Here is a 25,685-nt window from a genome sequence, read left to right on the forward strand (position 1 = left end):
AGGTGGTGGGCTCTCCTTCTTTGGAGGTTTTTAAACAGAGGCTAGATGGCCATCGGACACCAATGCTGATTCTGTGAACTTAGGCAAATCATGAGAGGGAGGGCAGAAAGGCTTGCATCACTGCTTAGATCTTGTGGCCCTTTTTTCCGCACCCAAGAAAAAGCTGATCACCACTTTGGGGTCAGGAAGCAATTTTCTCCAGGCCGGTTTGGCCAAGGACCCTGGAGGTTTTTTTGCCATCTTCTGGGCATGGAGCAGGGGTCACTGGGAGTGTGGAGGGGGGAAGTAGTTGTGAATTTCCTGCATTGTGCAGGGGGTTAGACTAGATGACCCTGTTAGGTCCCTTCCAACACTGATTCGATGATCTTATTTGGTTCTATGGAGGCTGCGCATTTCAGCGTATTAAATAGAACCATAGAGGTTTCAGGAGGAAATTTACGTTCTGTGTTGGCAGGCATTGCGGTGATTCCTAGGGTCAAACAGGATAAGATGGTAGAATCTGAAAAATTCCAAGCTAGATATAAGCATGTTAGCTAAGCACGTAATGTTCTTCCCTGAAATTCATTATAGTGTTCCTCTGAACTCTTAAGCAGATGGGGAAGAATCTAACTTGTCCTGAACAAGTGTATCTTGATGGCTGGGATAAAAATGACATTTGAAAATAACCTGATTGTTTACAGCCAGAAAATCATACTGTTCTCTGAACATTAATGCTGATTAAAGCATAGGAATTTGAATTTTTTTCCAGCACAGTTACTGCCTTAAAGATTTTTGACCTTTAACCCCAGCTCCCATGCCAACTTTGCGCCACAGCCTGGCCCAATTTGTGGAGGGGGGAAGTAGTTGTGAATTTCCAGCATTGTGCCAGCTGGCAAGGGCTGCTGAGCTCTATTGCTGGTATCATGGCTTCTCTGGGCTACCCTCTTCTACCTCCAGTACCTGATGGTACACCTACCCCTAACAGCCACTTCCTGTGAAAGATGGATGACTTCTGGTTGCTCAAAGAGCTGCAGACCTGGCTGCAGCACTCAGCCAACGACTTCAGTAGGCAGCACAAGAGGGTGCCACCTTCTGCTGTTATGGTACACCTCAAAACCAGGGGCTTTTGACCCCTGCCCCTCACCATCCTTTGTCTCATCACCTTTAAAGGCCTAAGGTGTCTCAAAGCCTCTGGATCCACTCTCCCATTCCAACCCACCTCAAAAAATGTTGCCCTGCTTCATGGTGCTGCACTGCTCTCGTTTATGAAGCTGTGCCTCTGGGTGAGCATACTCTCACCTATCCATTGCCTTTCTTCCTGCTCCTCCTCCTTAGTTCCCTATATTTTTCTTATTCCTTCCTTCCCAGAGGGGTCTATTAATTTTCCAGAAGGAGAGGAAGAACCCTGCTCCCTTCCTCCTCAGTCATGAGCAATAAAGCCCTGGCCGCAGGGCAGCAAACATCTGCTGCCTCTGGTAATCCAACTTTTTAACCTGCTCTCCCCAGAGCCTAGGTTCCTGCATTCTCTTTTTAAGGGACTGTGCCAGTTAGGTCTCACATTGGTGAGACTGGGCAGTTCTGAGGGAAGCATGTACCACAATCATTAAAGCCAAAATTTCCAGCAGAAAATGTATAGGGCCATCATCATAATGGTAGGCCATTACTGCCTACTTGTACTTATCTTTCCATGATGTGGCAGGCAGGCTGGTGAAGCTGTATGGTTCACACTGACACCAGCAAGGGCGGGGAGGGGGGCGATGGAGAGTTTCCTCACATATGGCCCCATACTCTGGTCTCTCTCTTCCCTCTTTGCCCACCCCTGTTGCTCTTCCCCCATCAGTTCATGTTATTCTCAATTTGTCCATATTAATATTTACTTATTTGTTAGATTGTATTTATTGCAGAATTTTTATTCTTGTAGTAACAAATAAAGTTTAAAAAATTGCAGCTTGTATCTTGTACTGGAACCACTTCTGCATTGTACCTAACCGGAGGGACTTGATATTATCAATGTTGTTTGGTATAGTCATTTGACAACCATATTAAATTTTTGGTGTGTGATCCTGGCTGGTAGGGTCTCCAGTCTGGACTTGAGATCAGCGACCCTCACACACTATTTTTGTTACAATTTTTTCCCATCCTTTCTCCAAAAAATTTGGGGCTTGCGCTGTCTTGAATAGTGACTGACCCGTGGTTATTCAGTGAGCTTCATGGCTGAATAAGATTTGACCCTTCTCCAAGTCCACTGTGGCATATTGGTTCTTGCTCTGTAATCTGCAGTTAAGGTATTGGAGGAGATGATGTGGGGAAGAACATAGGAAGGAACTACAAAGTGGTATGCTTAGGACAATCCCAGCTATGGGGCAACTGGGGCCCTGTGCTGGAGGTCCCCTAGCTACTGCAGCTCTGCAGCTGCTGGCTGCCATCTCTGGAATCATGGCAGCTAAAAGGCTGTGGTGGACTCCCCTGCAGTTGCCCTATAGCTGATTGTTGCTGCCCTCTGCTCTGAAGCTGTCCCATCCAAGCACCAGTGATTAGAAGCAGACTCTAAGGCAAAAGCAACCCTGGAAAGGACCCCTCCCTCAAGAAGGGGGGAAAGGAGGAAGAGCAAATTCCTGTAGGGGTTGGGCTTCCTTCTCATGGGGCTTGAGCCACCCCTATTTTGGGGCTAGAGTGGTTCCAGTGGGTGGGGCACTGATTCTGAGAGCCCATCTTGGGCCCCAGAATCACTAACACTGTCCCGGGTATGCTTCCCTTCAGTATTTCCTTAAATCGACAGCTAAGTCAGCTGGGCTGGGACACAGCACAGGAGAAAGCTGCTGGGAAGGTTAGTGTTTCTTGCCTTTCCTAAACTGCTAAATTACTGGGGATCATTAACTGAGGGTGAGTGAGTGCTTGTAGCTTTCTGGAGAGGGTGCTATTGTCTTGGTCTTTTGCTCACTGAGCAAGGTCCGTTTGCCTGGGGCTGATTGCAAGCCCCACCCTCTGCTGTTGCAGCTGGGAGGTGGGGGCTGTAGACCTCTGAACTGTAAGGCACCTCCTAGACAGAGGTGCGAGCTGAAGGGCAATAGTCAAAGAGCTCTTAGCCTGGGGAGCTTGCTCACTTGAAATACCTTTAAACCACTAACCAGTTATGAAGGTAGAAAGCCAGGACAGGAAAGGGAGCTATCCAGTGTTTTGCAGAGAGTGCCACAGCTACCCACTGGGTGGAAAATGTGGGTATACGCTTGCTGAATGGAGCTTGTGGCTCTCAGGGAACAGGTTCATTTCCTTGAGGCTAGGGTTGCTGACCTGGAGAAGCTGAGGCAGAGAGAGAGGTTTGGGGAAGAGACCCTCAGGGACTTACTAGAACACTCCCACTTTTGTGGTGGCAGCTCTTCTGGTGTTGTGGAGGATGGGAGTCTTGAGGTCAGAAGGTGTCAGTCTGAGGAGGAAGGATGTGATCCCTTAGAAGAGACCCCTTCTCCCTCTGAGGCCATCTTGTGGGTGATTCCCATCTGTTGCTTAGGGAGGCAGGACTAACTCAAAAACTTCCTGTTTCTTGTGGTGGGAGTCACCCTTGGCTCAATTCTTTTCCTGCCTCAGTAGGGAGAGCAGCTAGGTCTAGGCTTTGCCTAATCTTTCCTACTGCTTGACATATATATATCTTTTTTTCTCTCCCTGATTCTGTTTCTACTTTCTTTAACTCTATTTGGGGGGGGGGAAGCTTTCTCACTCCTTGCTCTCTGCTTCCCCCCCCCTCAATAGAGGGCTTGGGGGTTTTTCTTCTCAGTGTGCCCTCTCCCTTCAAATGCGGCACATACTCTGCCCCTTATGGCGGCAAACGAGAAAGGCGACAGGTTTCTCTCCACTCTGGAGGGAGACTCCAGTGTTGAATATAGAGGAGAAAAAGACCACATGGCAAAAAAGTGAGCCACGGTGACGTCGGAAGATCGAGCGGGGAGCAATGCAAAGCACACAAAAAAGCGCGCGAAGGAGCCCGCGCCGGCTCCGGCGGCCATTTTAAAAGCCTCTGGCCGACATACCCAAAAAGACAGGACCGGCAAGCAGTGCCTATGCCCGCACCAACAACGCTCTGAAAAACATGGGCATAGTGAGAACCCCCACGCAGGACAGAATCGGTCCTATGGGGCGATGGAGGGCGGAGACAACGCGGGATCCCAGACAGGTAACACCAGCGATGCCTACCTCAGATGGGCTATAAGAGAGGAAGGAAATCGCGCTGTCTCATGGTGCGGGGGGTAGGGCCTCATGTCTTGGATCCCCTGGCTCTTCCCCTCCCCCCTCTCCTGGGAGGGCCAAAGAAAAACATGACTGGCCCACGAAAGCTGCACAAAAACGGTTCCCATGGGGAGGATGCCTCCATGACTTAATGGAGCACGAGGAAGACTTCACAGACCAGGGTTCTCTTCCCAGCTGCTTTCACTGGCAAGAAATTCTCCTCCCTAAGAACCAATAATTCCTTTTACTATTTGGTTTGTATGGGAGTTCTCTATAACTACCCAGACCTTCTGCCAAATCCTTCTCCAGTATCCTTTGTCTGTATAAGGTTGTTTTGTAACTTGTCTGACTGAGAATCTAAGTTCGCCCTCAGAGCGATTTTAATCTCTCTAAGACATTGGGGTTTCTCTTCTATTTGTAGATGTACTTTTCTGACTATTGCCTGTCAGAAAATACTGACTTCCAAATTTCTCTTCCCTCAGAAGCAATCCTGTGGCTACTGATCCAGACTTTAGGAAGACCAAACAGCAAGAGACCAAAGGTTAAACACCCCTTTTCCTCCAGATCAGCTGTTTTATTTTCTCTTTCAGCTGATGTTGGCCAATCAGAGAGTGAGCAGAGTAGCCAATCACCTAAGCTCTTCTCTCCAGGGAAGATTAACTACTAACCTCCCTGACTCTCTGTACTAAGCAGCATTTTGAAAAGCCTGCTTTCCTTTGGAGTCCGTCACTGATGGGCACAGGAATAAACAGCTTTAAAAGGGGATTAGGTAGACTTGATCTCCATGAATCTTTCAATGGCTACTAGCCATGGTGACTGAGGGGAACCTTCACATTTAGAGGCACCAGTCATCTGAATCCCAGAGCCAGGAGGCAACATCAGAGGAAGGCCTCAGCCTCTATGCCTTGTTGTTGGCCATCCAGAGGAACTGGTTGGCCACAGTGTGAAACAGGATGCTGTACTACGTGGATTCAGTGGGGCTCTTCTTATGTTCTTGAGGTAAACCTTGGAGGGAATCTTGCAAAAGTTAGAATCTGGGCCAAATCATGAGGAGGGGCTCTTTATAAATCCCAACGTATTGCACAACGCGGGGTGTGTGCGTGTGTGTGACAAATTTCTCCTTCTAACCTTGTTAGTCCTAGTAATCTTTGAAACATGCTTTGAGTGTGATTGTTCATTGAAATTGGAAATACAGAGGTGCCCCTCATAGCTCCATTGTTTCCAGATATTTTCTGCTTGAAAGGTGAAGATATTGATGAAGCTGAGCTTGTGCAAGAAATGAAATGAAATATTAGGTTTCTGTCAACCATGGATCTGCAGTAGCCAGAATCCTGTCTGTTTATGGTTAGGGCAGCCAGACATATCCATTGACAGAAGACTGAATTCTACTCATGGCATAAATTCCCACTTATTCATTCATTCAGGGAATTTTATGCCACTTTTCCTGCAGAACCTAGTTCTTGGTTGTCAAGAAAAAAATTGTTTGCCAACAGTGTTGTAGGTTGGAGTCCTCAAAAGATACTTTACATCTCTGCCTACATTGGAGGAGAGATCATGTGCTACTGAATGAAGTCTTTCAAGACATTGAGTCCCTGTTGTTCACAAAGGGCATAGCTGTCATAGCTTCCAGGTGGAGTTGATTTATTCAGTCTATTTCTGAGAAACTCTTCTTGCCCTAAGCTTTTGGACTGTAGACTGAGTCTAGGATTATTATTAAAAATAAAACCCTGTTTCTGTTATCTGAAAATCAAATTGATATCACAAATGTATCACATTATAAATGTATCTACATACCACAGTGGTGCAACACACATAATTGCAAATATGCCCCATACAATGGATGTTCATGTTAATGCACTGTGGATTATTTTATTCCGTTTTTGTATATGCATGTTAGTTAAATGCACTCAAATGAAAAGCATTTCTCAGTCTTTTAGGAAGAAGATGAACAGAACAGCTTTTTAGCTTGTCAAACCACTGAGAGGCATTCCATAACAGCCTTTTGTTTGTCTTTCTTCAGTGTCCTATGGGCTATAGTAATCTCTTATCTTGGGCTTTCAGGCAAAACTGATAATATGAAAAAATGTGTTTATGAAATATTTGGGTAATAAGATTTAATTTGTGATCATGAAGTACAGCTTTAACTGATTTGTGAAGCCAATCTTTAATTAGAGGGGCTGCAAGCTTAAGCTCCTGTGTTGGTTTTGTGTCCATATTGATTAGTATGTTCAAAAATAAAAAATAAAATATAGATGGCAAGGGGCCAAATTTAGAATGTTGCAATATAGAACGTTGCTATTCAATTATAATAAGGGAGAGATAAGTACCTTAAAGATCTAGAATCTGTACAGGACTGAAAAAAGACAGGCTCCAAATCTAATAGAAACTTCTGTCACAATGTAAGTTACCTCCTTTCCCCAATTTTGAATTTGTCGTAACATGCGAATAACATGCGAATGTAATCAGGCAAATAATTCATCACAAGCTATTTAACAGCCTAAATATTACAGTCTGTCTTATTCACCCCAACCATTTAAATGTCAAGCAAGTAGAGATGGGAGGGAGGGACTTTAGTCATCCATGCTAATACTGGAAATTGTGAAGGATAATTGTTTGATAGAACCAGCCCAATTGTGTGTGTGTCCCCCCCCCCCCGTGATGTTGTTGACTTTTGTGGTAAATGTGAGGCCTATGTAACCTGTCAAATGACACATGGGTTCGTTGGGATCTTGCACATAAATGCTACATGTTATTTATAGATACTGATTTAGGTGTTCCTCCATTCATTGCATTTTCAGTGCATGTTCTTAATGTTGCATTACCTCATCTAGTTCACCTACATTCACCTTTGCTGTAAATCTGTTTTTCCCAGCAGCTGTTTGGCTTGGATGGTTGATTTGTAATTCATCCTTAAATAGTAGTGTTTCCCCATTTTTCCAAATGTTGTTTGTGCTTGCATGTTACTGTTCCCACTGCTTTCCTCTTGGTTTCCTCCATGTTAATTTAAATTCCCATATAAATTTCTATGTCACCCACTTTTCTCAAGCATTTAATGTGTCTGCAGGCATGAGTTATGGTTAGAGCAAAGCTTGTCTCAGAGGATTAAACCACGTAGGATGCCCTGTGTTGTAGCTGTTTCAACACAAAACACCAGCTTCTTTTAAATATGAACAACCATCTTCAGAGTAGTAATATTTGTAGTGCATCTGCCAAATTGGAGCATATTTGATGGAAGTAGGCTCTTGCTTGCAAAAGCTGATACTTTACAAGTGTAGGATCAGTAGAGGATTTTAGCAGATAGCAATTCCCCCTTCATGTTGTTCTTGGAATGTCCACCGCACCCCAGGAGCAACATTGGGAGACAGGGTTGGGCTGCAGTAGGAGGGAGAAAGCTGCACATGGTTGACTAAAATCCATTCCATCAGTGGAGATTTTCTAGTGCATGCGAGCCAGAGTTCATGTGTTAAAAGAAATCAGTACTGTCTTTCAGTAGGATGTGTAAGTACTAGCCAGGATCTGAAAAACTGCATAGCCTTTAACTCAGGGGCTTCTTTTTTCACTTCTCTTTTTAAAAGCAGTTTGTCATGGGAGGTGACTATTTGAAAGAAGTTTGTTTTCTGACAAAAAAATATAGCAAGAAAACCAACAGCCATTGCAATATTGCTGAGCCGCTTTGGCGGGAGGGCGGGATAATATAGCAAGAAAACCAATAGCCATTGCAATATTGCTTAGGACAGTCCTTGGATGAGTGCACAGCTTAAATTGGAATAATTCTAGTGAAGCACTTACCCAGTACACATTGATGCTAGCTGAGTTTATGATTGGCAAACAAATCGCATCAGAACTGAGCAAGTATTAGAATTGCAATCAAAGTGAAATACACAGTTACTTGTCTGCCCAATTTTATTTGTACCTTGACGGATATCAGTATCTTTATTGGATTAAGATACCAAGATTTAAACACTAACTGTGCTTTCTTTTACTGTTGTAATGAGTGGCAGAGTATAAACAGTAGTAAAGAGTTTGATCGAGCTGTGAAATCAACTGTATTTTGGGTTGCTGTTATCGCTGAGCTCTGTAAGTGAGAACAATACAGCCTCTTTATCAAAATCTTAATGTTTTTTTACTTGTATAATCTCAGAATAATGACAATGAGACGGCTCTGCATTGTGCAGCTCAGTATGGTCATACAGAGGTGGTGAAGGTTCTCCTGGAGGAGTTGACTGACCCTACCATGCGCAATAACAAGTTCGAGACACCTCTTGATTTGGCTGCACTCTATGGGAGATTGGAGGTTGTGAAGATGTTGCTTAATGCTCATCCCAATCTTCTAAGTTGCAATACTAAGAAACACACCCCCTTACATCTGGCAGCTAGGAATGGCCATAAAGCTGTTGTACGTGTTCTTCTGGATGCTGGCATGGATAGCAATTACCAGGTATCTTGTTTCCTTATGACTTTATTGTTGAAGAAATATGTTGGATATTGGCCTTAACTCTCTTTGGAGAAAAGCCAGAGGAGATTGAAACTTAATCAGAATTTTTCTTTGAGACTCTCTCAAGGATAGCAGTGTCTGTGCCCCCAGACCATTCTATGGATTGTCAGCTTACATTACAGGGCTTATAGTGGCTTTTGTAAGGGGTACTGTCATTTTTTTAGAATCATAATTCTCTTTCTTTAAACTGTATAGCAAAACTTAATAGAGTCTTGTAATATCTATGTGTTAAAACCATTATATTTGAACATGTACATTTTATATTCTTACAGAGTTGATCATATATAAATCTGGTTTAGCTATATTGTGAGTGGTGCATTTCAGCATTTGTATTATTGAATATGGGCAGAAGATTAGGATGTAAATACTCTAAATATATATTGAACATTTGTCTGCCTGTCCTGTCATACAGTTATAATTAATACCTAGATTGCAACAATAATTCACATGAGAAACACTTTCACTTTTATTTTATTTCTGATTTCACAATGACCACAATTTTCTCATAAATCTGAATGTTTAATAGACTAGCAGTTTTATGTGACCTCTCAAACAATCATGTCCCTGTAGTAAATACATACAGACCATTCTATTTTCAGCTAAACTTTTCCAGCCCTTTCTGCTAAAACAGGCAAGTTCTTCTTGTCCTTTGTCAGAGGGAGATTCAAGGTTCCTGAGTCAGGTTAGAGATATTTTCTGCTTGGTGTGATTCAGAGTGATTGCTCCTTAGTTTAAAGAAGCTGCCTCAGAACATTAGCATTTCATTCCTGGTAAAGGACCTTAAGGATTATTATTTTTACAGTTGTGGATTAACTACAGCATGTGTCTTCTGCTTGTCAATTGATGTTAATTGCATGTGCAAGCATTGCTTTCAGTGCTCTCTGATCATATTTTCAACTTGGCCATGTGCTATTTCATTTACAGACAGAAAAAGGTAGTGCTTTGCACGAAGCTGCTTTGTTTGGCAAAACAGATGTGGTACAGATACTGCTAGCTGCAGGTGAGGATATCTCTAGTAAAGTGTGTTAATTTTACAATCTTGATGGTAGCAAATTAGCATTTTTGTGCAATTTTCCAGCTTCCTAAACATAGTTCTTCAGAATGGGCCAGATAAACACTGAGTAACTGGGAGTTACTGTAGGATAAGGTCATTTCCATAACCATCTAGTTACTGTATCTTTTGTTTCTGTTTCTTCTCCATTCCAAAGCTTCATGTGGTTTCAGTATAAAAATACAATAATGTTAAAAATGTAGTAATTGAGAAATCTTGTTGTGCTTCCAAAAAAGGTCTGGAGAAAGGACTGATTAATTGGTGGATGGCTGCCAGTACCTCTCAGTACCCTTGTCCAAACATTGCATGTAGGTAAAATAAGTAAGCATACTGAAAGATCCTGTGATAGGACATGATGACCCGCTTATTTATTTCAGAGATTTGGTGGGGTTAAAATGGTATAGCAAAAGCAACAAAGACTAAGCCCTGTGCCATCTTAAAGATGAACAATTTAACCTCAGAACGCCACTTTCCCATTCTGATCCATTCATGATGTTCCCAGTCTCCTAGTCACGTTTTGGAGCTCTATCCTTGTGTGGTTCTTGAATATCCACTCCCATAGTTGCTTTAACCATGTTTGCATGGGTGCTTAATTATAGTTAAAGCTAACTAGGATTACCATTGTCTGCAAATTATGTGAAATCACAGTTTTGAGGTTAGCCGTAGCCATTCTTTAGTGTTACACCTGCAGTGATATGAACTATAGTTTAACCAAACCATGGAAGGTAGAAGAAAATTCCCATGCAGTGGAAGAGAAGGATCCCAATCTCCAAATGTTCTAAAGATCATAAACATTGGGTGCTCACCATACTTCTTCCTGGGTGTACATGCAGGCATGTCCCTTTATGTTTTTGGTCACCTGGCCATTGTTATGGTTTCTGTATGATAGAGTGTACAGCCAAATTTATATAAAAATATATCTCTGACCTGTTCTGTGTTTATCTAAGGCATTGATGTGAATATAAAGGATAACAGAAGTCTGACAGCTTTGGAAATTGTGAGAGAACTTCCTTCTCAGAAAAGTCAACAAATAGCAGCACTCATTGAAGGTAATATGAAAAGTAGGTGAGGGGGAGGCACTTAGTGTAAAAAAAAAGAACAATAAGTAATTTCTAAGGAACAATGTATAACAGTGTTTGTACAGTTTCCTAGTGTATACCCAGGTTGATCATTTAGATCACATTTCTTTCAATGTGGATATTCAATGTGGATATAATGCATATAAGCCACTCTTGTAATAACACTGAGAAGGTATTATAATTTGCTATAGCAAAGGAAAAACAATGCTATACTGCATATTTTGGATGACACAAACTTTATGCTGTTTAACAGTTGTCAGATTTGTGACATCCATGTCTAATGTGCATGTATTTAATATTTCTGCATGTTTTTGCTACTGCATATTTGTTTCTAATGCTGCTTTCTTCTGTTGTTCCAGAATGTACAACTGGGAAGAACACAGCAAAAGCAGAAGAAAAGATAGCATCAGTTATTTCTACTGATGCTTCAGTTCGGGTACCCCAAGGTAAGAAATATGTGAAACATCTTATCCACTGATAATGGGCATAAAAGGCATGGCCCATTCATAACAACACAGAATTTTTAAAATTTAACTAGATACAGAGTATGCTGAAGCACAGCATTTTACTATAAAACTACTATTCATTCTTGTTGCATGTATTTTGAGATGAATCTCCCATCTTCCAAGGATTGATATTAAGTCACTACCCATCACTGATACTTGTTAAATAGTTGAAGAAAACTAATATCCCCAAGGTCTTGCATCAAAGTGTGCTGGATATCAATGGGCAGGGAAACAATAGCTGGGTTATGATGCTTCATGTTGAGAGGGTGGTTGATATGCTCTCTCATATGTCTCTGAAGTATCATCATAATGGATTAGATCCAACCAGCTTTTCTGCTGGTGAAAAGGAAAGGAAGGATCCCCAAAAAAGCTGTGCTGGGGAGCTAAGGGAATTGGGTGAGACTGAATGAAAAAGTGTACTGGATCCAACCCATTATATTTAATCATACAGTTGCCCATAGGTGCATTTTATTGCCTTTCTCTAGCTCCCCCTCTCCTCCCCAAGTTTAAAAAAATTAATCTTCTTACCATTTGGCTGTTCCCCTTTCCTCTTGTTTTCCATGCCTCTGCTTCCATGGATTCCTGAGCCTCTTTCTATTGCTCCTTTCATCACCTCTGCATGTGATGTGAGAATTTCTAAACAGACATATATTTGCATGGATGGCCATATGTAGGATAATGCAGCATAAAGAATAAATTTGCTAAAGGGCAGCTTTGTAAAATGTACATTTTAACTATTTTCCATGAACCATCGATAAGGCCATCTCTCTCTATAATAATTCTCTGTTAGTGGTGGCACGTTGCTGAACATTCCACACTCTCCCAAATCAATACGCTCTGTGATGTGTCACTCAGAAGCTGTCCCTATCCACTGGCTGCATTGCCTGAGTCCCGCCTCCAACATTCTAAACAGTTTGCTGTTCCTCTCCTCCCATAGCCAGTTGGAACACAGAGGTCATTTGCATATGCGGCCTCATTGGCCTTTGCCTCTAACATTCTAAACAGTTTGCTGTTGCTGTTGGGAGTCATTGAATGTGTCCTGAGGTAAAATTGCCAGTCTCCCTGTGGGGCCTGGAGATCACCCAGAAATCGTCGTGTTCCCCAGCCACAGCAAATCTTTTCCCCTACAGAAAATTTCCCAGCTATTACAACTGATCTTCAGATGACCAAGATCAGTTCTCCTGGAGACAATGGCTACTTTGGGCAGTGGACTCTATGGCATTATACCCTGCTGAAGTCCCTCCACACCCAAACCCTGCCCTCCCCAGGCTCCACCCCTCAAATCTATAGGTATTTCCCAACCCAGAGTTGGCAACCATGTAATTGGCTATGGAACCACTTTCCAGACCCTTGGAACCCAGAAAACATGGCACAGGAGGAGGTGCTTTTCTGCCTTAGCTGTGACTGCATAGCCCCAAAGTAACACAAGCCAACCTCCAGGCGGCACCTGGAGATCTCCAGCTATTAAAACTGATGTCCACAAGATTCAGATCAGTTCTCCTGGAGACAATGGCTGCTTTGGGCAGTGAACTCTATGGCATTATACCCTGCTAAAGTCCCTCCACACCCAAACCCTGCCCTCCCCAGGCTCCACCCCTCAAATCTACAGGTATTTCCCAACCCAGAGTTGGCAACCATGTAATTGGCTATGGAACCGCTTTCTAGACCCTTGGAACCCAGAAAACATGGCACAGGAGGAGGTGCTTTTCTACCTTAGCTGCCACTGCATAACACCCCCTCCCCCCAAAAAAATAAATCAGAGGTGGAGGGAACCATACCTGTTACCATGAGGCTGTCCTCCAATACTACCCACTTGGGGCAGCAAAATGACTTGAGACAGCCCTGCCTTATAGCTAAGCAGAAGGAAAGAAACACGGCTTGCCTTCCTCTATTTTCCCCTTCCCTCTGCTGCCCCACCAGCCACAGTCGGGACACTCATCTGGAGCTTCCTTCTAGATCTTGTATTTCTTCCCACAACGGGCATTACTCCTAGTTCAACAATAAATGAGCTTTTGAATTACCCCCCCACAACAAAAACAAAAAACACCTCTGGATCCAAAATGAAACTTTCTTATCTCCTGCCACACCCCTTGAAACTCTTCATCTAGGTGTCAGAGTATATCAGCAACAGCACTGGGTGCTGTTGGAGAATCTGCATTCGAAACTGTGAATCAGAAACAATAGTTGCATACATTGATTAAATAATCCCTCTCTGTCTCTTTTGCTAGCAGTGCTTCTGTTGATGTAGAGACTCCATTACAGTTTTGCCTGCTTCCATTATTCACTATAGCTGCATGTGCTGTGTGATTTTTTGTTGTCCCCCAGTTCCTGCTGTTTACTTTTCTGGGCTTGCAGGAATACACTGGTAAAAGGGAAAACTGAGAAAGATGTTTCTCTACCATTACCTTTTGCTAGCGATGGATAGCATGTAATCTCGGGGGGGGGGATTTGTGGATTTGCCTAGCTACCTTTGGCAGAGCAGAATTAAATGGCTGTGGTTGGTAACATACTGTTCATTCTCCCCAGGAAATGTGGAAAAAATAACAGAACTGATGGCAGATTTTGATGGAAAGCAAGAAGAGTGTCCATATGAAGTTCTATACAATGCCACATCCTGTCACTCTTTGGACAGCCTGGCCAGTGGAAGATCATCAGACAGAGACTCAGTGAATAGGGAAGTGGAGACGACCAGTGTTAAAGGGACAGGAATGAGGCCTGTATGTAGCCTTATGTGTGTTGTCTGTTTCCATTTTATGAAAAATAGTCTGGGAAATATCTCCAGGCCTGTACACTCGCCACACTTGCAGTAAGTTGATAACCTAGCCACACAGTTTGGAAGTACAATAAAAGCTTTATTCTCCGGTGGTCCTGGGAGTGGGGCAGTCCTTACTCTTGGGAATAGGCTCCTCCCTCTGGAACAGGGTCGGTTTCCTCAGATCAATCCAGGAAGGGGAGGGGCCTGGCCCCTGGGAACATCCCAGTCTTACCGGCCCTGCTGCTTGAGCAGGACGTGTTTCACAGGCGCTCTGTAGAGCGCAGCGATCCAGGAATTAGAAGAAGAGAGGGAGAAGGGAGAGACCCTCCCTCTTCATTATTTTGAGCTGCAGTCGATGGCAAACTGCAAATGAAGCCGATGGCACTGGGAGATCCCCAGCACCCAAGGCTGTGTACGCAGACTCCCACCGGGCCCAGCTTGTGGCTGGAGGTTGCTTCCCCAACCAACGCACATCAGGGGAAGTGGCTGAGGGTGTATAACACTACCTGGTTGGTCCTTCACTCTTGGTGTTCAGAACATGATTGGGAACCATTAAATGCATCAGAGGCATCTTAGCTTTCTCCAAGATGGTTTGGATAGAGGGCTAAGCGTGAGTACATTAAAGTGACAGGTGGCAGCCATATTGGCAGTGATGGGGGCTAGGAAGGGAAGTCCCTTCAATTACCATCCACACGTTAAGAGATTCCTAAAGGGTTACTACATGGTCAAAACCGCCACAAGTTGGAACCTACATGGTCAAAACCGCCACAACTTGGAACCTACATAGGGTCCTGAGAGTATTGTGTAGAAAACCTTTGAAACCATGGAGTCTCAAGGAATTAACATTCAAGACCTTGTTTTTAGCAGGCATAATATCAACTAGGAAGTGTCTGAACTGAGAACCCTGTCAGTTGACAGGGAACTTCATGTCTTCCACAATGATAGGGTGATGTTACGTTCGGATCAAGCCTTCGTTCCCAAGGTTAATCCAGTTCCTTCGCAAGTCAGAGATCATTGTCTTACCTTCCTTTGTCCCAATCATAGGCATGACAAGGAAAGGGAATGGCATTGCCTCAATGTCCGTAGGGTATTTAGTTTTTACGTTGACAGGCCAAGTAGTGGCATGATTCAGATACCCTCTTTGTTTCCATTAGGATATTTTCCTTAGGTCAACTGGTATTGCCTTTTACCTTGATTAAGCAGTTTTAGGGGTGACATCATTGTTGCATGCAAGGCTCAGGGGCTGAATCCACCCAAAGGTGTTGCAGCATATTCTCTGTGGGGGGGCTGCTACGTCAGCAGCTTGCAGACCATTTCCCATCCTTGGAGACAGTAGGTACGGTGGCCACCTGGAAGTCTGTGCACTCTGTAGAGTAGAGTGCTATAGAGTAGAGAAGCTGACCTTGGCTGTGGCGGCCTTTCTTTGGGGTGTGCTGCAGCACACACCATAACCAGAAGATGGATTTCCCACCCTGGGGCACACTTGCTATTTTATGTTCCAAGAGTAAGGACTGCCCCACTCCCAGGACCACCGGAGAATGGAAGATTTGTATTCACTTACCGTGAAGCTTCCTTCTCGGTTGTCCGGGAGTGGGGCAGTCCTACCCACCCAGTTTTGGAGGGCAGCTTCTGGAGGTTATTTTGGAGGTATGGATCCACAAGGGTTAAGCTGACTCAAATATTATAAAAATGCAAAATTTATTCAGGTGTACACATTTTAAAACTTAGACTCATTAAAGATATACCATTCAGACATAAAAAAACTCTCAACATTCATACATAGATGAGTTAGTGCTGTGCAACTGAACCAAACGCGTTTCGGCCCCTCAAAGGGCCTTCCTCAGTGGTCACAATTCCAATTACAAATTTGACATACATTCAAAAAAATTTTTTACATAAGATGTACATATACAGGAGAAGGCCAGATGTTGTTTCCTAAGTACTGATTGCAAACAGAAAAAGAGGGAAAAGGGAAGCAAAGAAAATTTCATTATAGTTTCCCTTATGTACATTATTGTTAATTGACAATTACTATATACTAAAAATATAATGAAATATAATGAAATTTTCTTTGCTTCCCTTTTCCCTCTTTTTCTGTTTGCAATCAGTACTTAGGAAACAACATCTGGCCTTCTCCTGTATATGTACATGTTATGTAAAAAATTTTTTTGAATGTATGTCAAATTTGTAATTGGAATTGTGACCACTGAGGAAGGCCCTTTGAGGGGCCGAAACGCGTTTGGTTCAGTTGCACAGCACTAACTCATCTATGTATGAATGTTGAGAGTTTTTTTAATGTCTGAATGGTATATTTTTAATGAGTCTAAGTTTTAAAATGTGTACACCTGAATAAATTTTGCATTTTTATAATATTTGAGTGAGCTTAACACTTGTGGATCCATAGCAACTTTTTGGGTTGAGTTTTCTCCCCCCCCCTTTTCCCCCCTTCCCTTCCCTTCCTTTTTGTTATTTTGGAGGAACATTTATGAAGTTTCTCTGAGACACTAAAACACAAAATTGTGAGTTAATTGGGTGAGAGAGCGACAGAAGGTTTCAACCTTGGTCTACACCCGCTGGAGGGGCATAAAGTTACAAGGTTGGTTGCCCTGAAAATTGAGTTTCACTATGGTGGGGAGAAGTGTTTTTTCCTTTCCTTAGTGTGATGTTAGGGGATGCATGACTTGGAGACAACTGGGATGTTCCCAGGGGACAGGCCCCTCCCCTTCCTGGATTGATCTGAGGAAACCGACCCTGTTCCAGAGGGAGGAGCCTATTCCCAACAGTAAGGACTGCCCCACTCCCGGACCACCGAGAAGAAAGCTTCACAGTAAGTGAATACAAATCTTCCATTATCCAGCACTCAGTTATCCAGAAACCTCAGTTGGTTTACCATCATCGCCAAGAGGGCAAGATCCTTCCCCTCAGCCACCATACTTCTGCATCTTCAGACATGCTCCACTTTGACCACTCCAGTCTGCCACCTTGAGATGCTTTCAGTACTTGCTGACCTTCTGTTAGGATGTGCTGCCCACTGAAGTCATCCTCTGGTCCCTCCCCTCAGCCTGCTTCAAATCTTCCCACTGAGAGTAGGATTTGGTCACTGTGGATTCCTCTAGGTAGCAGACAGGGCAGAGCAATAACCTTGAGTATCCACCACATTTGATTTACCAGCAACGCCCTCCCTCCTCATGAGAGCCAGATGACAAAGCTTTTACTATAATATGACATAACTGCAAAAGGCTTTGGGCATTAAGTAATGAAGAACCATTCCTGTTGCATGTGATGTGCTCAAGAACATGTGAGCATTATAAGTTCATGATATAATGGCCATCAGGATTTTTGTGAATTTTTTCAGAGTTATATTTCATCTTGGAGAGTGTTCATATAATGAATCTCACCTTTTGCTGTTACTTGAGTACAAATTAAGGGGTTTGTGGAGAGCATATTCTTCACTTAATTTTTTTCCATCTAGATTTCTTCCATCAAAAAACAAAGTATTGTGATCACTGTGAATGACTGTCATAAAATTATGCTTGTCTGCCCCTGTAATAGAGTGCAATATTAGTTCCATGAAGGTAATCGGTCTTCATGGAATTTTTAGGTGCAAACCAGTAGGGGGAGCTTATAGACTTTGTGGGACAGCTCCATGGTCTAAGAGTCCATGAATGCAATCTGTCTTGCATATAAGTTATCTGCATTTGCTGGGTGTAGTAACCTCTGTATTGTGAAATGGATAAAACAGTGGCCTTAAAGCATGCATCCTTGGCTTCTAGACTTCTGGTTGAATAGTTTCATTTAAAAAAATTTAAAATGCCTCTTGGGCAGACAGTAAAGTAGGAGAGAAGAGAAAAAATGGATAGTATTGGCTTGTATCCCACAAGATCGATGCATGGAGCAGAGTTTGTGGAACAGGATTGACTTAAACTTCTGCCACAGCGCACTGAGTCTCCCAAAATTGTATTCCTGGAGTCAAAGTGGGGGTCTGCAGCCGGTGGGAGGAATTGGTAGAATTCCCCTCATACACAGAGAGAGAAATCCCTTTCCCTCATTGGGAGTAGTCCATAGGGTAAAAGCCATTATTTCTGTACATATAGAGAAATAATTCATACTTCAGCATTCTCAAACATTAATGTTTCAGTCATAATCAGTAACACAGTAATGAACTGACCCTTTTAATTGTTGAAGTGCTAAGTCAGCCTGCTGAATGGAGCAGAGATGCTAAGTCTTCCTTGACATCGTGCACACATGCTCTCTCCTTTTGTCATTGTGTGCAGCAAATCTCTTTTGCTAGCTCTTCCAAAAATATTTTTGAGTTTAAAATATGACATAAAAGTACTGAGATACTTTCTCTGCTCTAGAGAGAGCGCCCACCCCCTCCTGCCAAGCCTCCCCCTGATGAAGAGGAGGAGCTTGAAGAGAAGAAGCTGAGTACTTCTTCTAAGGTAAGAGGGTTGTTTCTCTCTAAGGATTTATTATGAAGAAGTGTCTTAAAACATTGTTTTTAGTGTTTTTAGAAGAAAGGAATCTCTTATGAGCATCAAGGAGTATGAAAGCGACTAAAATAATTTCCTGCTAGCTCCACAATCCCTCTGTTCAATACAGCAACACTCTTAGTATTCTGTGTTTGGGATTTCTTTAGGTAGGCATTTGCAGCTCATGTATATGTTTGACAACTTTGAGTATAGTATTGTTTAGAGTGGTTCCAGGTCCCTTCTTTATCTGGATCCTTTGCTCTTGTTTCATTAAAAAAACCATTCTAAACATTCTGTGGCTGGATCTCCCAATGACTAATTGTCTTTAAAACAGCTGCAGGGGCCCCTGATTTTGTCTGACCATGGTACACTGAGTTTAATACCCCTGTGCTGTACCATGGACAACCCTCCCCCCCCCCAAGCACTTTTTACCCCCAGTAGAAGAAAATGAGAGCTATCATTTTTACTTGAGCTAATAGGTGCTGGAGGGGTCATTTTTGTCCAGTAAACAGTGTATAGCTGAGTGGGGGAACACCACTAAAGTGCTACAGTAGCCCCAATCCAAATCAGGGATCCCTGTGGATGGTTTTAAAAATGAAAGAAGATGCCTTAGGAACATAAGAGCATAAGAGAAGCCAATGTTGGATCAGGCCAATGGCCCATCTAGTCCCAACACACTCTCACACAGTGGCCAAAAATACAGGTGCCATCAGGAGGTCCAGCAGTGGGGCCAGGACACTAGAAGCCCTCCCACTGTGCCCCCCCCCAGCGCCAAGAATACAGAGCATCACTTGCCCCAGTCTGAGAGTTCCTGTCTATACCTTATGGCTAATAGTCACTGATGGACTTCTGCTCCATATGCTTATCTAATTCCCTCTTGAAGCTGTCCATGCTTGTAGCCACCACCACCTCCTGTGGCAATGAATTCCATGCGTTAATCACTCTTTGGGTGAAGAAGTACTTCCTTTTATCTGTTCTAACCCAACTGCTCAGCAATTTCATGGAGTTCCCACAAGTTCTTGTATTGTGAGAAAGGGAGAAGAGTATCACTTCTTTCTCGACCTGCTCTATCCAATGCATAATCTTATAAACCTCGATCATGTCACCCCTCCGCCGTTGTTTCTCCAAGCTAAAGAGCCTGTCTCAACATTTTCATTGAGTTACCTACTATTATTCCAAGATCTCTCTCTTGGTCAGTCTCTGCCAGTTCAGACCCCATCAACGTGTATTTATAGATAGGACTTTTTGCTCCAATGTGCATCACTTTGCACTTGGCCACATTGACGCCCACTCGCCCATCTTCGACAGATCCCTTTGGAGTGCCTCACAATCCTCCCTGGTTCTCACCACCCTGAACAAATTTGTGTGACCTGCAAATTTAGCCACTTCACCCAACTCCAAATCATTAATAAACAAGTTAAAAAGCATCGGACCGAGTACTGATCCCTGTGGTACCGCACTGCTTATCACCCTCCACTGAGAAAATTTCCCATTTATACTCACTCTCTGTTTCCTATTAATTAGCCAGTTTTTGATCCACAAGAGGACTTGTCCTCTATCCCGTGGCTATTGAGCTTACTTACGAGCCTTTGATGAGGAACTTTATCAAAAGCTTTCTGGAAGTCAAGGTAAACAACATCTATTGGGTCCCCCTTATCCACATGTTTGTTCACTCCCTCAAAAAACACTAACAGGTTAGTGAGACAAGATCTTCCCTTACAGAACCCATGCTGAGTCTGCCTCAATAGTTTTTGTTCATCAATGTGCCTACTAATTCTTTCCTTAATAACAATTTCCACCAACTTACCCGGTATCGACGTCAAACTGACTAGCCTGTAATTTCCCGGATCTCCTCTGGAACCCTTTTTAAAGATGGGAGTGACATTAGCTACCTTCCAGTCCTCAGGAATGGAGGCAGATTTTAATGAAAGATTACATATTTTTGTCAGGAGATCCACAAGTTCACATTTGAGTTCTTTCAGAACTCTCAGATATATGCCATCCGGGCCTGGTGATTTATCAGTTTTTAAGTTGTCTATCAGTCGTAGGACCTCCTCATCACCTCAATCTGATTCAGGTCTTTCAACACCCCTCCCACCTTGAGATCTGATCAAAGATCTCTTTTCCATTTGAGCCCAAAGTGTTTGTAATTATACCATGAAAATTAGAAGAAACAAGTTCTAGATATTGTATAACTTCCTCTGCCACTTAATGATGTCTGCTGCCAGTTTATAAATGAATATGCAGCCTTTGTGGTCACTGAAAAAGAAAAGTTGGCACATTTGGTTTGTACTGGAAACCTACCAGTCTGGGGCTACCTTCCAGTAGCCACAGAAAGAGTGAGGTAAACATTGAGAAAGCACCTAGTTCTTCTTGGTTTCCTTGATCCTTTGTCCTAGTACTCCCAGGCACTAATCCTGTAGCACCAGTGCACAATGCTAGCTATATGTTACATTCCAGAAAATGTTAGAAGTTATATTTCTAAGGCCTTATGTAAGAACTCAGCATATTTTTAGTGCTTCCAAGTGAGAGTGGTATGACTGAAAACTACAAAAGAAGAGTTGAGTGGGGAGTTAGGGGTAGGTGGGGCAAAAACAGCAATCAAAGACTGGGAGGGACAGGTGAGACTCGTGCATGCTGTAGGTGAGAAGGCTTTGTCTGTTAGGGAGAGAGGCCCGGTAGCATTATGCTTTATTTCTGACTCCTATGTGTCTGAATTTTTGAGGCATTCATCTCTTAAGCATGTCCTATGGCTAACTTGAGGAAGGGGCAAGGTACAAGTGTCTTATGATTACTGCCTAATTGCATCTTCTTGGGAACTATAGTGTGCTATATGTTTGGTCAGGGTTTGGTCGCTAAGAGGAAGAGCAGGGGAAGCACAGCAGATGAAGAGGAAGAGCATCCTTATGAGCTGTTGCTAACAGCAGAAACTAAGAAGCATGTTGCTGTGGATAAAAAAACAAAAGGTAAGAAAACTATGCCAATGGTGCGCCAATTACTTAGTCATCTTTGTGGCTGAGTAGGGATTTGAACCAGGGTCTCTCCATTTCTCATCTTGACACTCTGTTTAGTAATTTGGTTTTATATAGGGGGAAAATGGTAGGAGAGTATCATCATCACCAGTGTGCAAATCCTAATAGTGTAGATTATCAGTTTTGGCCAAAGTAGCTTCCATGTTGCTAGCTGGTGTCGCTGCCTGAATCAGTATAACTTGCTCTCCTGTGTCAAAGCCAGCTGGAAAAAACAAGTTTAACAAAAGAGAAAAACAAACAGATTAAAAACAAATATCCTCTTGGCCTACCTGGTGGAAATCAGTTATCTTTGTGTTTAGTACCGAATTCTGCTCATCCATAGGAGCCAGCTAATATATCATTGGATGTAGTAGTCTCTGCCAGTTATTTTGTGAACAATTGCAAACATTATGATTTATTCTAATTTTCCCTGTTTTCAGATTATTCTGATGTTAGTAAACATGTGAACCTGTAGTAGCTAAAACATGAGTATTCTCCCTTCCCCCCTTTTAGTTGTACATATGCAATGATGCTTAACATCCAGACCAACTGTAGAGAAAAACTATGTTTAGAAGCGGTCGTGAACCCCATTCAGGGTACAGTAGTCATACTTTAATCCTGTGTATGCTGACTTGATATTAGGTACCACCGTGTTTAGCCAAACTTGCTCCCTGGTGCATCCTTACACTGTGTGGTTCATAATACCTACCTAACTGAAATGTCTCTCCAGTTCATCCTTATTTATTGCACTGTCCCTAGTGGTTGAGAAAGTCCTTTCCATCTTTATACCCTGTTAAATACTGGTACCTTGGCAATACATTCCTCTTAAATCTTTTCCTCACAAGAAACCTACCACTTCTTTTGTAGCTTTTCTCTAAATTGCCCCAGTTTACCTAGAATTCTGCTATCTGTAACTGAATGCAGTACTTTAGTTACCTTGCAAGTGCTGAGAACCAATGCTCCCTCTAAGCTGTGGAGTCTTGTGAGCAAAAATTCTACTTTGTGAGCTACTGGCATTAAAGTTGTGAGCAAGCAATTTGGCTACTGCATAAATTAGTTTGCTCTGGAGCCATCCTTCCTGAGCTAAGACAAAAATGTGTGAGCCAGAGGTTAAAAACCTGTGAGCCGGCTCACACTAACTCAGCTTAGAGCGAACACTGCTGAGGACAGGCATGTACATTTTTCAGAAATGCTTCTGCCTAGCTAGATAAGATGAGAAATCAAATCAGATATACTTTTGTATCTGGTTATTTGCCATTTCTGATGGTTAGTGCATTTTTCAGATGGAGATAATTTTGAATTATTAGAATGTCGTCTGTAATATTTTTCCTCCCAGTTTTGTGTTGACTGTATGTTTTTGTAATCCTGTTGTCCTTTCCAAATAGTCCAAAACTGACCTGGGAGGGAATGGTTTAGTTTTAGACATTTAGTGACAGATCATTTTAGAGGCTTGTGTCTGAGCATAATATCTGGTTAGTTCCACATGCAAAAACCCAAAGATGCTTTATCCAGAATGTTTTAATTAAATAATTTGAACAGAAGAACAATTATTTTTATGAAGTAGAAACTGGGGAATAGAGTGCAGACAAGCACAGGGTGTGGTTGGAGGCCACATGATGCAAGAGCATTTATAAAGCGAAGCATGTCTGGATCTGGTCAGTGCCTCAGTGCAAGACCTACATGGCAGCCACACTGAATTCCATTGCTGAAAAAATGTGATTACATTCTAATGCAGTAAAAAACAGAATGCTGTGACTCTTTGAAGATTAACCAGTTTGCCCTGAAACAATCTACTTGAGATGTAGTTGCTTCTCAAGTAGACATTGCAATGGAATTTTATTCCTCATTGAATTAAACTTTGAAACACTCTTAATTTCTTTTGTTTCCTATTTCTGCCAAGATCTAAGTAGATTAATTTCATTTTCATTTATATCCTGCCCGTTTCCCCAAATGGGGACCCAAAGGACTCACAACAAAAAATTAAAATATAATGATTTTTAAAATGAGCAGGGAATCTATAGCTGTTCAGTGTCAAAAAGATACTGTTTCAGTAAGGAATTGTTGTTCAGTTTAATTACACACTTCAGACTATGTAATTACCTATTGGGACCCTCCTACTCTTTCTGTAACTCTGATAAATTTGTTCTTTGTACTTAAATGAAACATGTAAAATATAGTTTGTTTCTTTACAACATTTATATCATGCCTTTCTGTCCAATCAGTGCCACCAAGGAGGTTAACAATTAAAACAGAATAGTAAAACATATAATAAAATCAATTAAAAACAGAACTACAAATATAAAACATAGGAGTTCTTTCAGGTATGCTAGTTTCAAGCTGTGTAGGCCCTTAAAGGTCAACAGTAGGACCTTGAATCATGCCAGAAAACAAATTTGGAGCCACTGTAGATGGACCAAGACTGGAGTGATATGGTCCCTACAACCCACTCGGGTCAGCATCCTAGCTACAGATGTTACCAGAGCACTGACCACAATGTCCAGCTCTTTTCTGCCCAGGAAAGGCTGCAGCTGGATAACCAGTTGAAGTTGCTAGAATGTACCCTGGACACTGCTGCTGCCTACTGATCTGACAGTAGGCCAGAGTCCAACAGCATCCCCAAGCTGTAGACCAAATGTATGGTTATATTTAGATTGGGTTACTGGAATGCAGTCTACATGGGACTGCCCTTGAGAAGTTTTCAGAAACTTTAGTTGGTGTAGAATCCTGAAGCCAGGATGTTGATTGGAGTGGGTTGTAGGGACCATATCACTGCAGTCTTCTTCCATCTACACTGACCCCCAGTTCGTTTTCTGGACCAATTCAGAGTGCTGGTTTTTACCTTTAAAGCCTTTTATGGCTTGGGACATGCATACCTGAAGGACTGCCTACTTCCTTATGAGTTTACCCAACATACAATCATCATCTGAGGCCTTCCTTCAGGTGCCCCATCTTCTGAGATTAGGTGGGCGGTTACCCAGATGAGTCTTCCTGGTCACAGCACCAAAACACTGGAATTTTCGCCCTAGAGAGCCTTCTCCATCCCTTTCTGTTGCCATCTTCCATCAATGGGTTGTTTTGTCTGGTGTTTCCTCAGTAATCTCCTCTCCCTGCCTTTTTCTTAATTGTTTTTAATGTATGTGTATTATACGTGAATTTTAACTCGATTTTAACCATCTGAATGATGTGTTTTTGTTTGACTTTAGTGGTTTTAAAGATGTGTTCTCATTATGTATGGTTTTTAATCTGTTAGCTGGCTTCGTGGTCCTGATGAAGACAAAAGAGCAGTGTATAAATTTTGTAAATAATTTTTTTTCCCAAACAAGCTGCCCACCCAGCTCGTCTGTAATGAGCCAGTGAAAATGAAAAGTAACAAACATTCAGTGTTGTTATTTTAAAAATTCTTAGGTGAATCATCTTCAGGTGCTGCCAGCAGTGTCCAGCCTCAGGTAGGACTGTTTGATTTTCAGTTTGTATTAAGTCAATAGAATGGATATAATCAGTTATTTCAAAGGGGGGAAACTAGGAAATATATGTACAGGAAACAGTGTTCTGTACTTTCAAATGGTAAAGAAAATTAATGTAAAACTCTGTTCAAATGGTACTTAATGTACCTCAGTGGGCTTAAACAGTAAAGTGACTTGTGAGATGTAATGAGGAAAATGCCTGGACTTGAGTGATAAATGTATATCGTTTTCAAATGTTATTGACTAAAACTCAATATAAAGCTCAAAGAGAGACAGGGAGAGAGAGAAGAAGCTTCATAATCTTAAATCTATTGACAGTCTATTGGCATTGTAATTTTACATTTTTGTTGTGAAAAATATGAACCTGTGTTATTTCCTAATATAAAATATTCTTGAGAATGCTGGAGTTGTGGTGTATAGGAATTCTTGCAATAGTAATTGAAGTGATCACCAGATAGTTAGGAAGTTTCCCTATGCATTGAGTGTTTTATCAAAGCTAGTTTAATGCTGCTTTTGCCACATCTGCTTTTTGCTAGTTTATCTCCTAGTAATGATAAAAGCTTGGATTTTCAAAGAATAAATTTACTTTAAATAGAATGTGTTCATCTGTATTTGCATTGTGCAGTTGTAGTTTAAAAATAATGAATTGTGG

The 25,685-nt window shown here is 42.2% G+C and overlaps 1 protein-coding gene across 1 annotated transcript in view; it reads left to right on the plus strand.

Moving 5' to 3' along the window:
- The window catches only part of ANKS1A (ankyrin repeat and sterile alpha motif domain containing 1A), a 184,781-nt gene that overhangs the window by 44,077 nt on the left and 115,019 nt on the right, over positions 1–25,685 (plus strand). Inside the window, exons 5-12 of the mRNA XM_015423975.1 lie at positions 8,342–8,638; positions 9,620–9,695; positions 10,694–10,795; positions 11,185–11,271; positions 13,858–14,048; positions 18,445–18,528; positions 21,404–21,524; positions 24,975–25,015. Of these exons, the coding sequence (XP_015279461.1) occupies positions 8,342–8,638; positions 9,620–9,695; positions 10,694–10,795; positions 11,185–11,271; positions 13,858–14,048; positions 18,445–18,528; positions 21,404–21,524; positions 24,975–25,015 (999 nt within the window). The remainder of the gene's footprint in view (positions 1–8,341; positions 8,639–9,619; positions 9,696–10,693; positions 10,796–11,184; positions 11,272–13,857; positions 14,049–18,444; positions 18,529–21,403; positions 21,525–24,974; positions 25,016–25,685) is intronic.

Source organism: Gekko japonicus, unplaced genomic scaffold, assembly GCF_001447785.1.
Source record: "Gekko japonicus isolate JY-2015 unplaced genomic scaffold, Gekko_japonicus_V1.1 scaffold370, whole genome shotgun sequence".
In the NCBI taxonomy this organism is placed as follows: Eukaryota; Metazoa; Chordata; class Lepidosauria; order Squamata; family Gekkonidae; genus Gekko; species Gekko japonicus.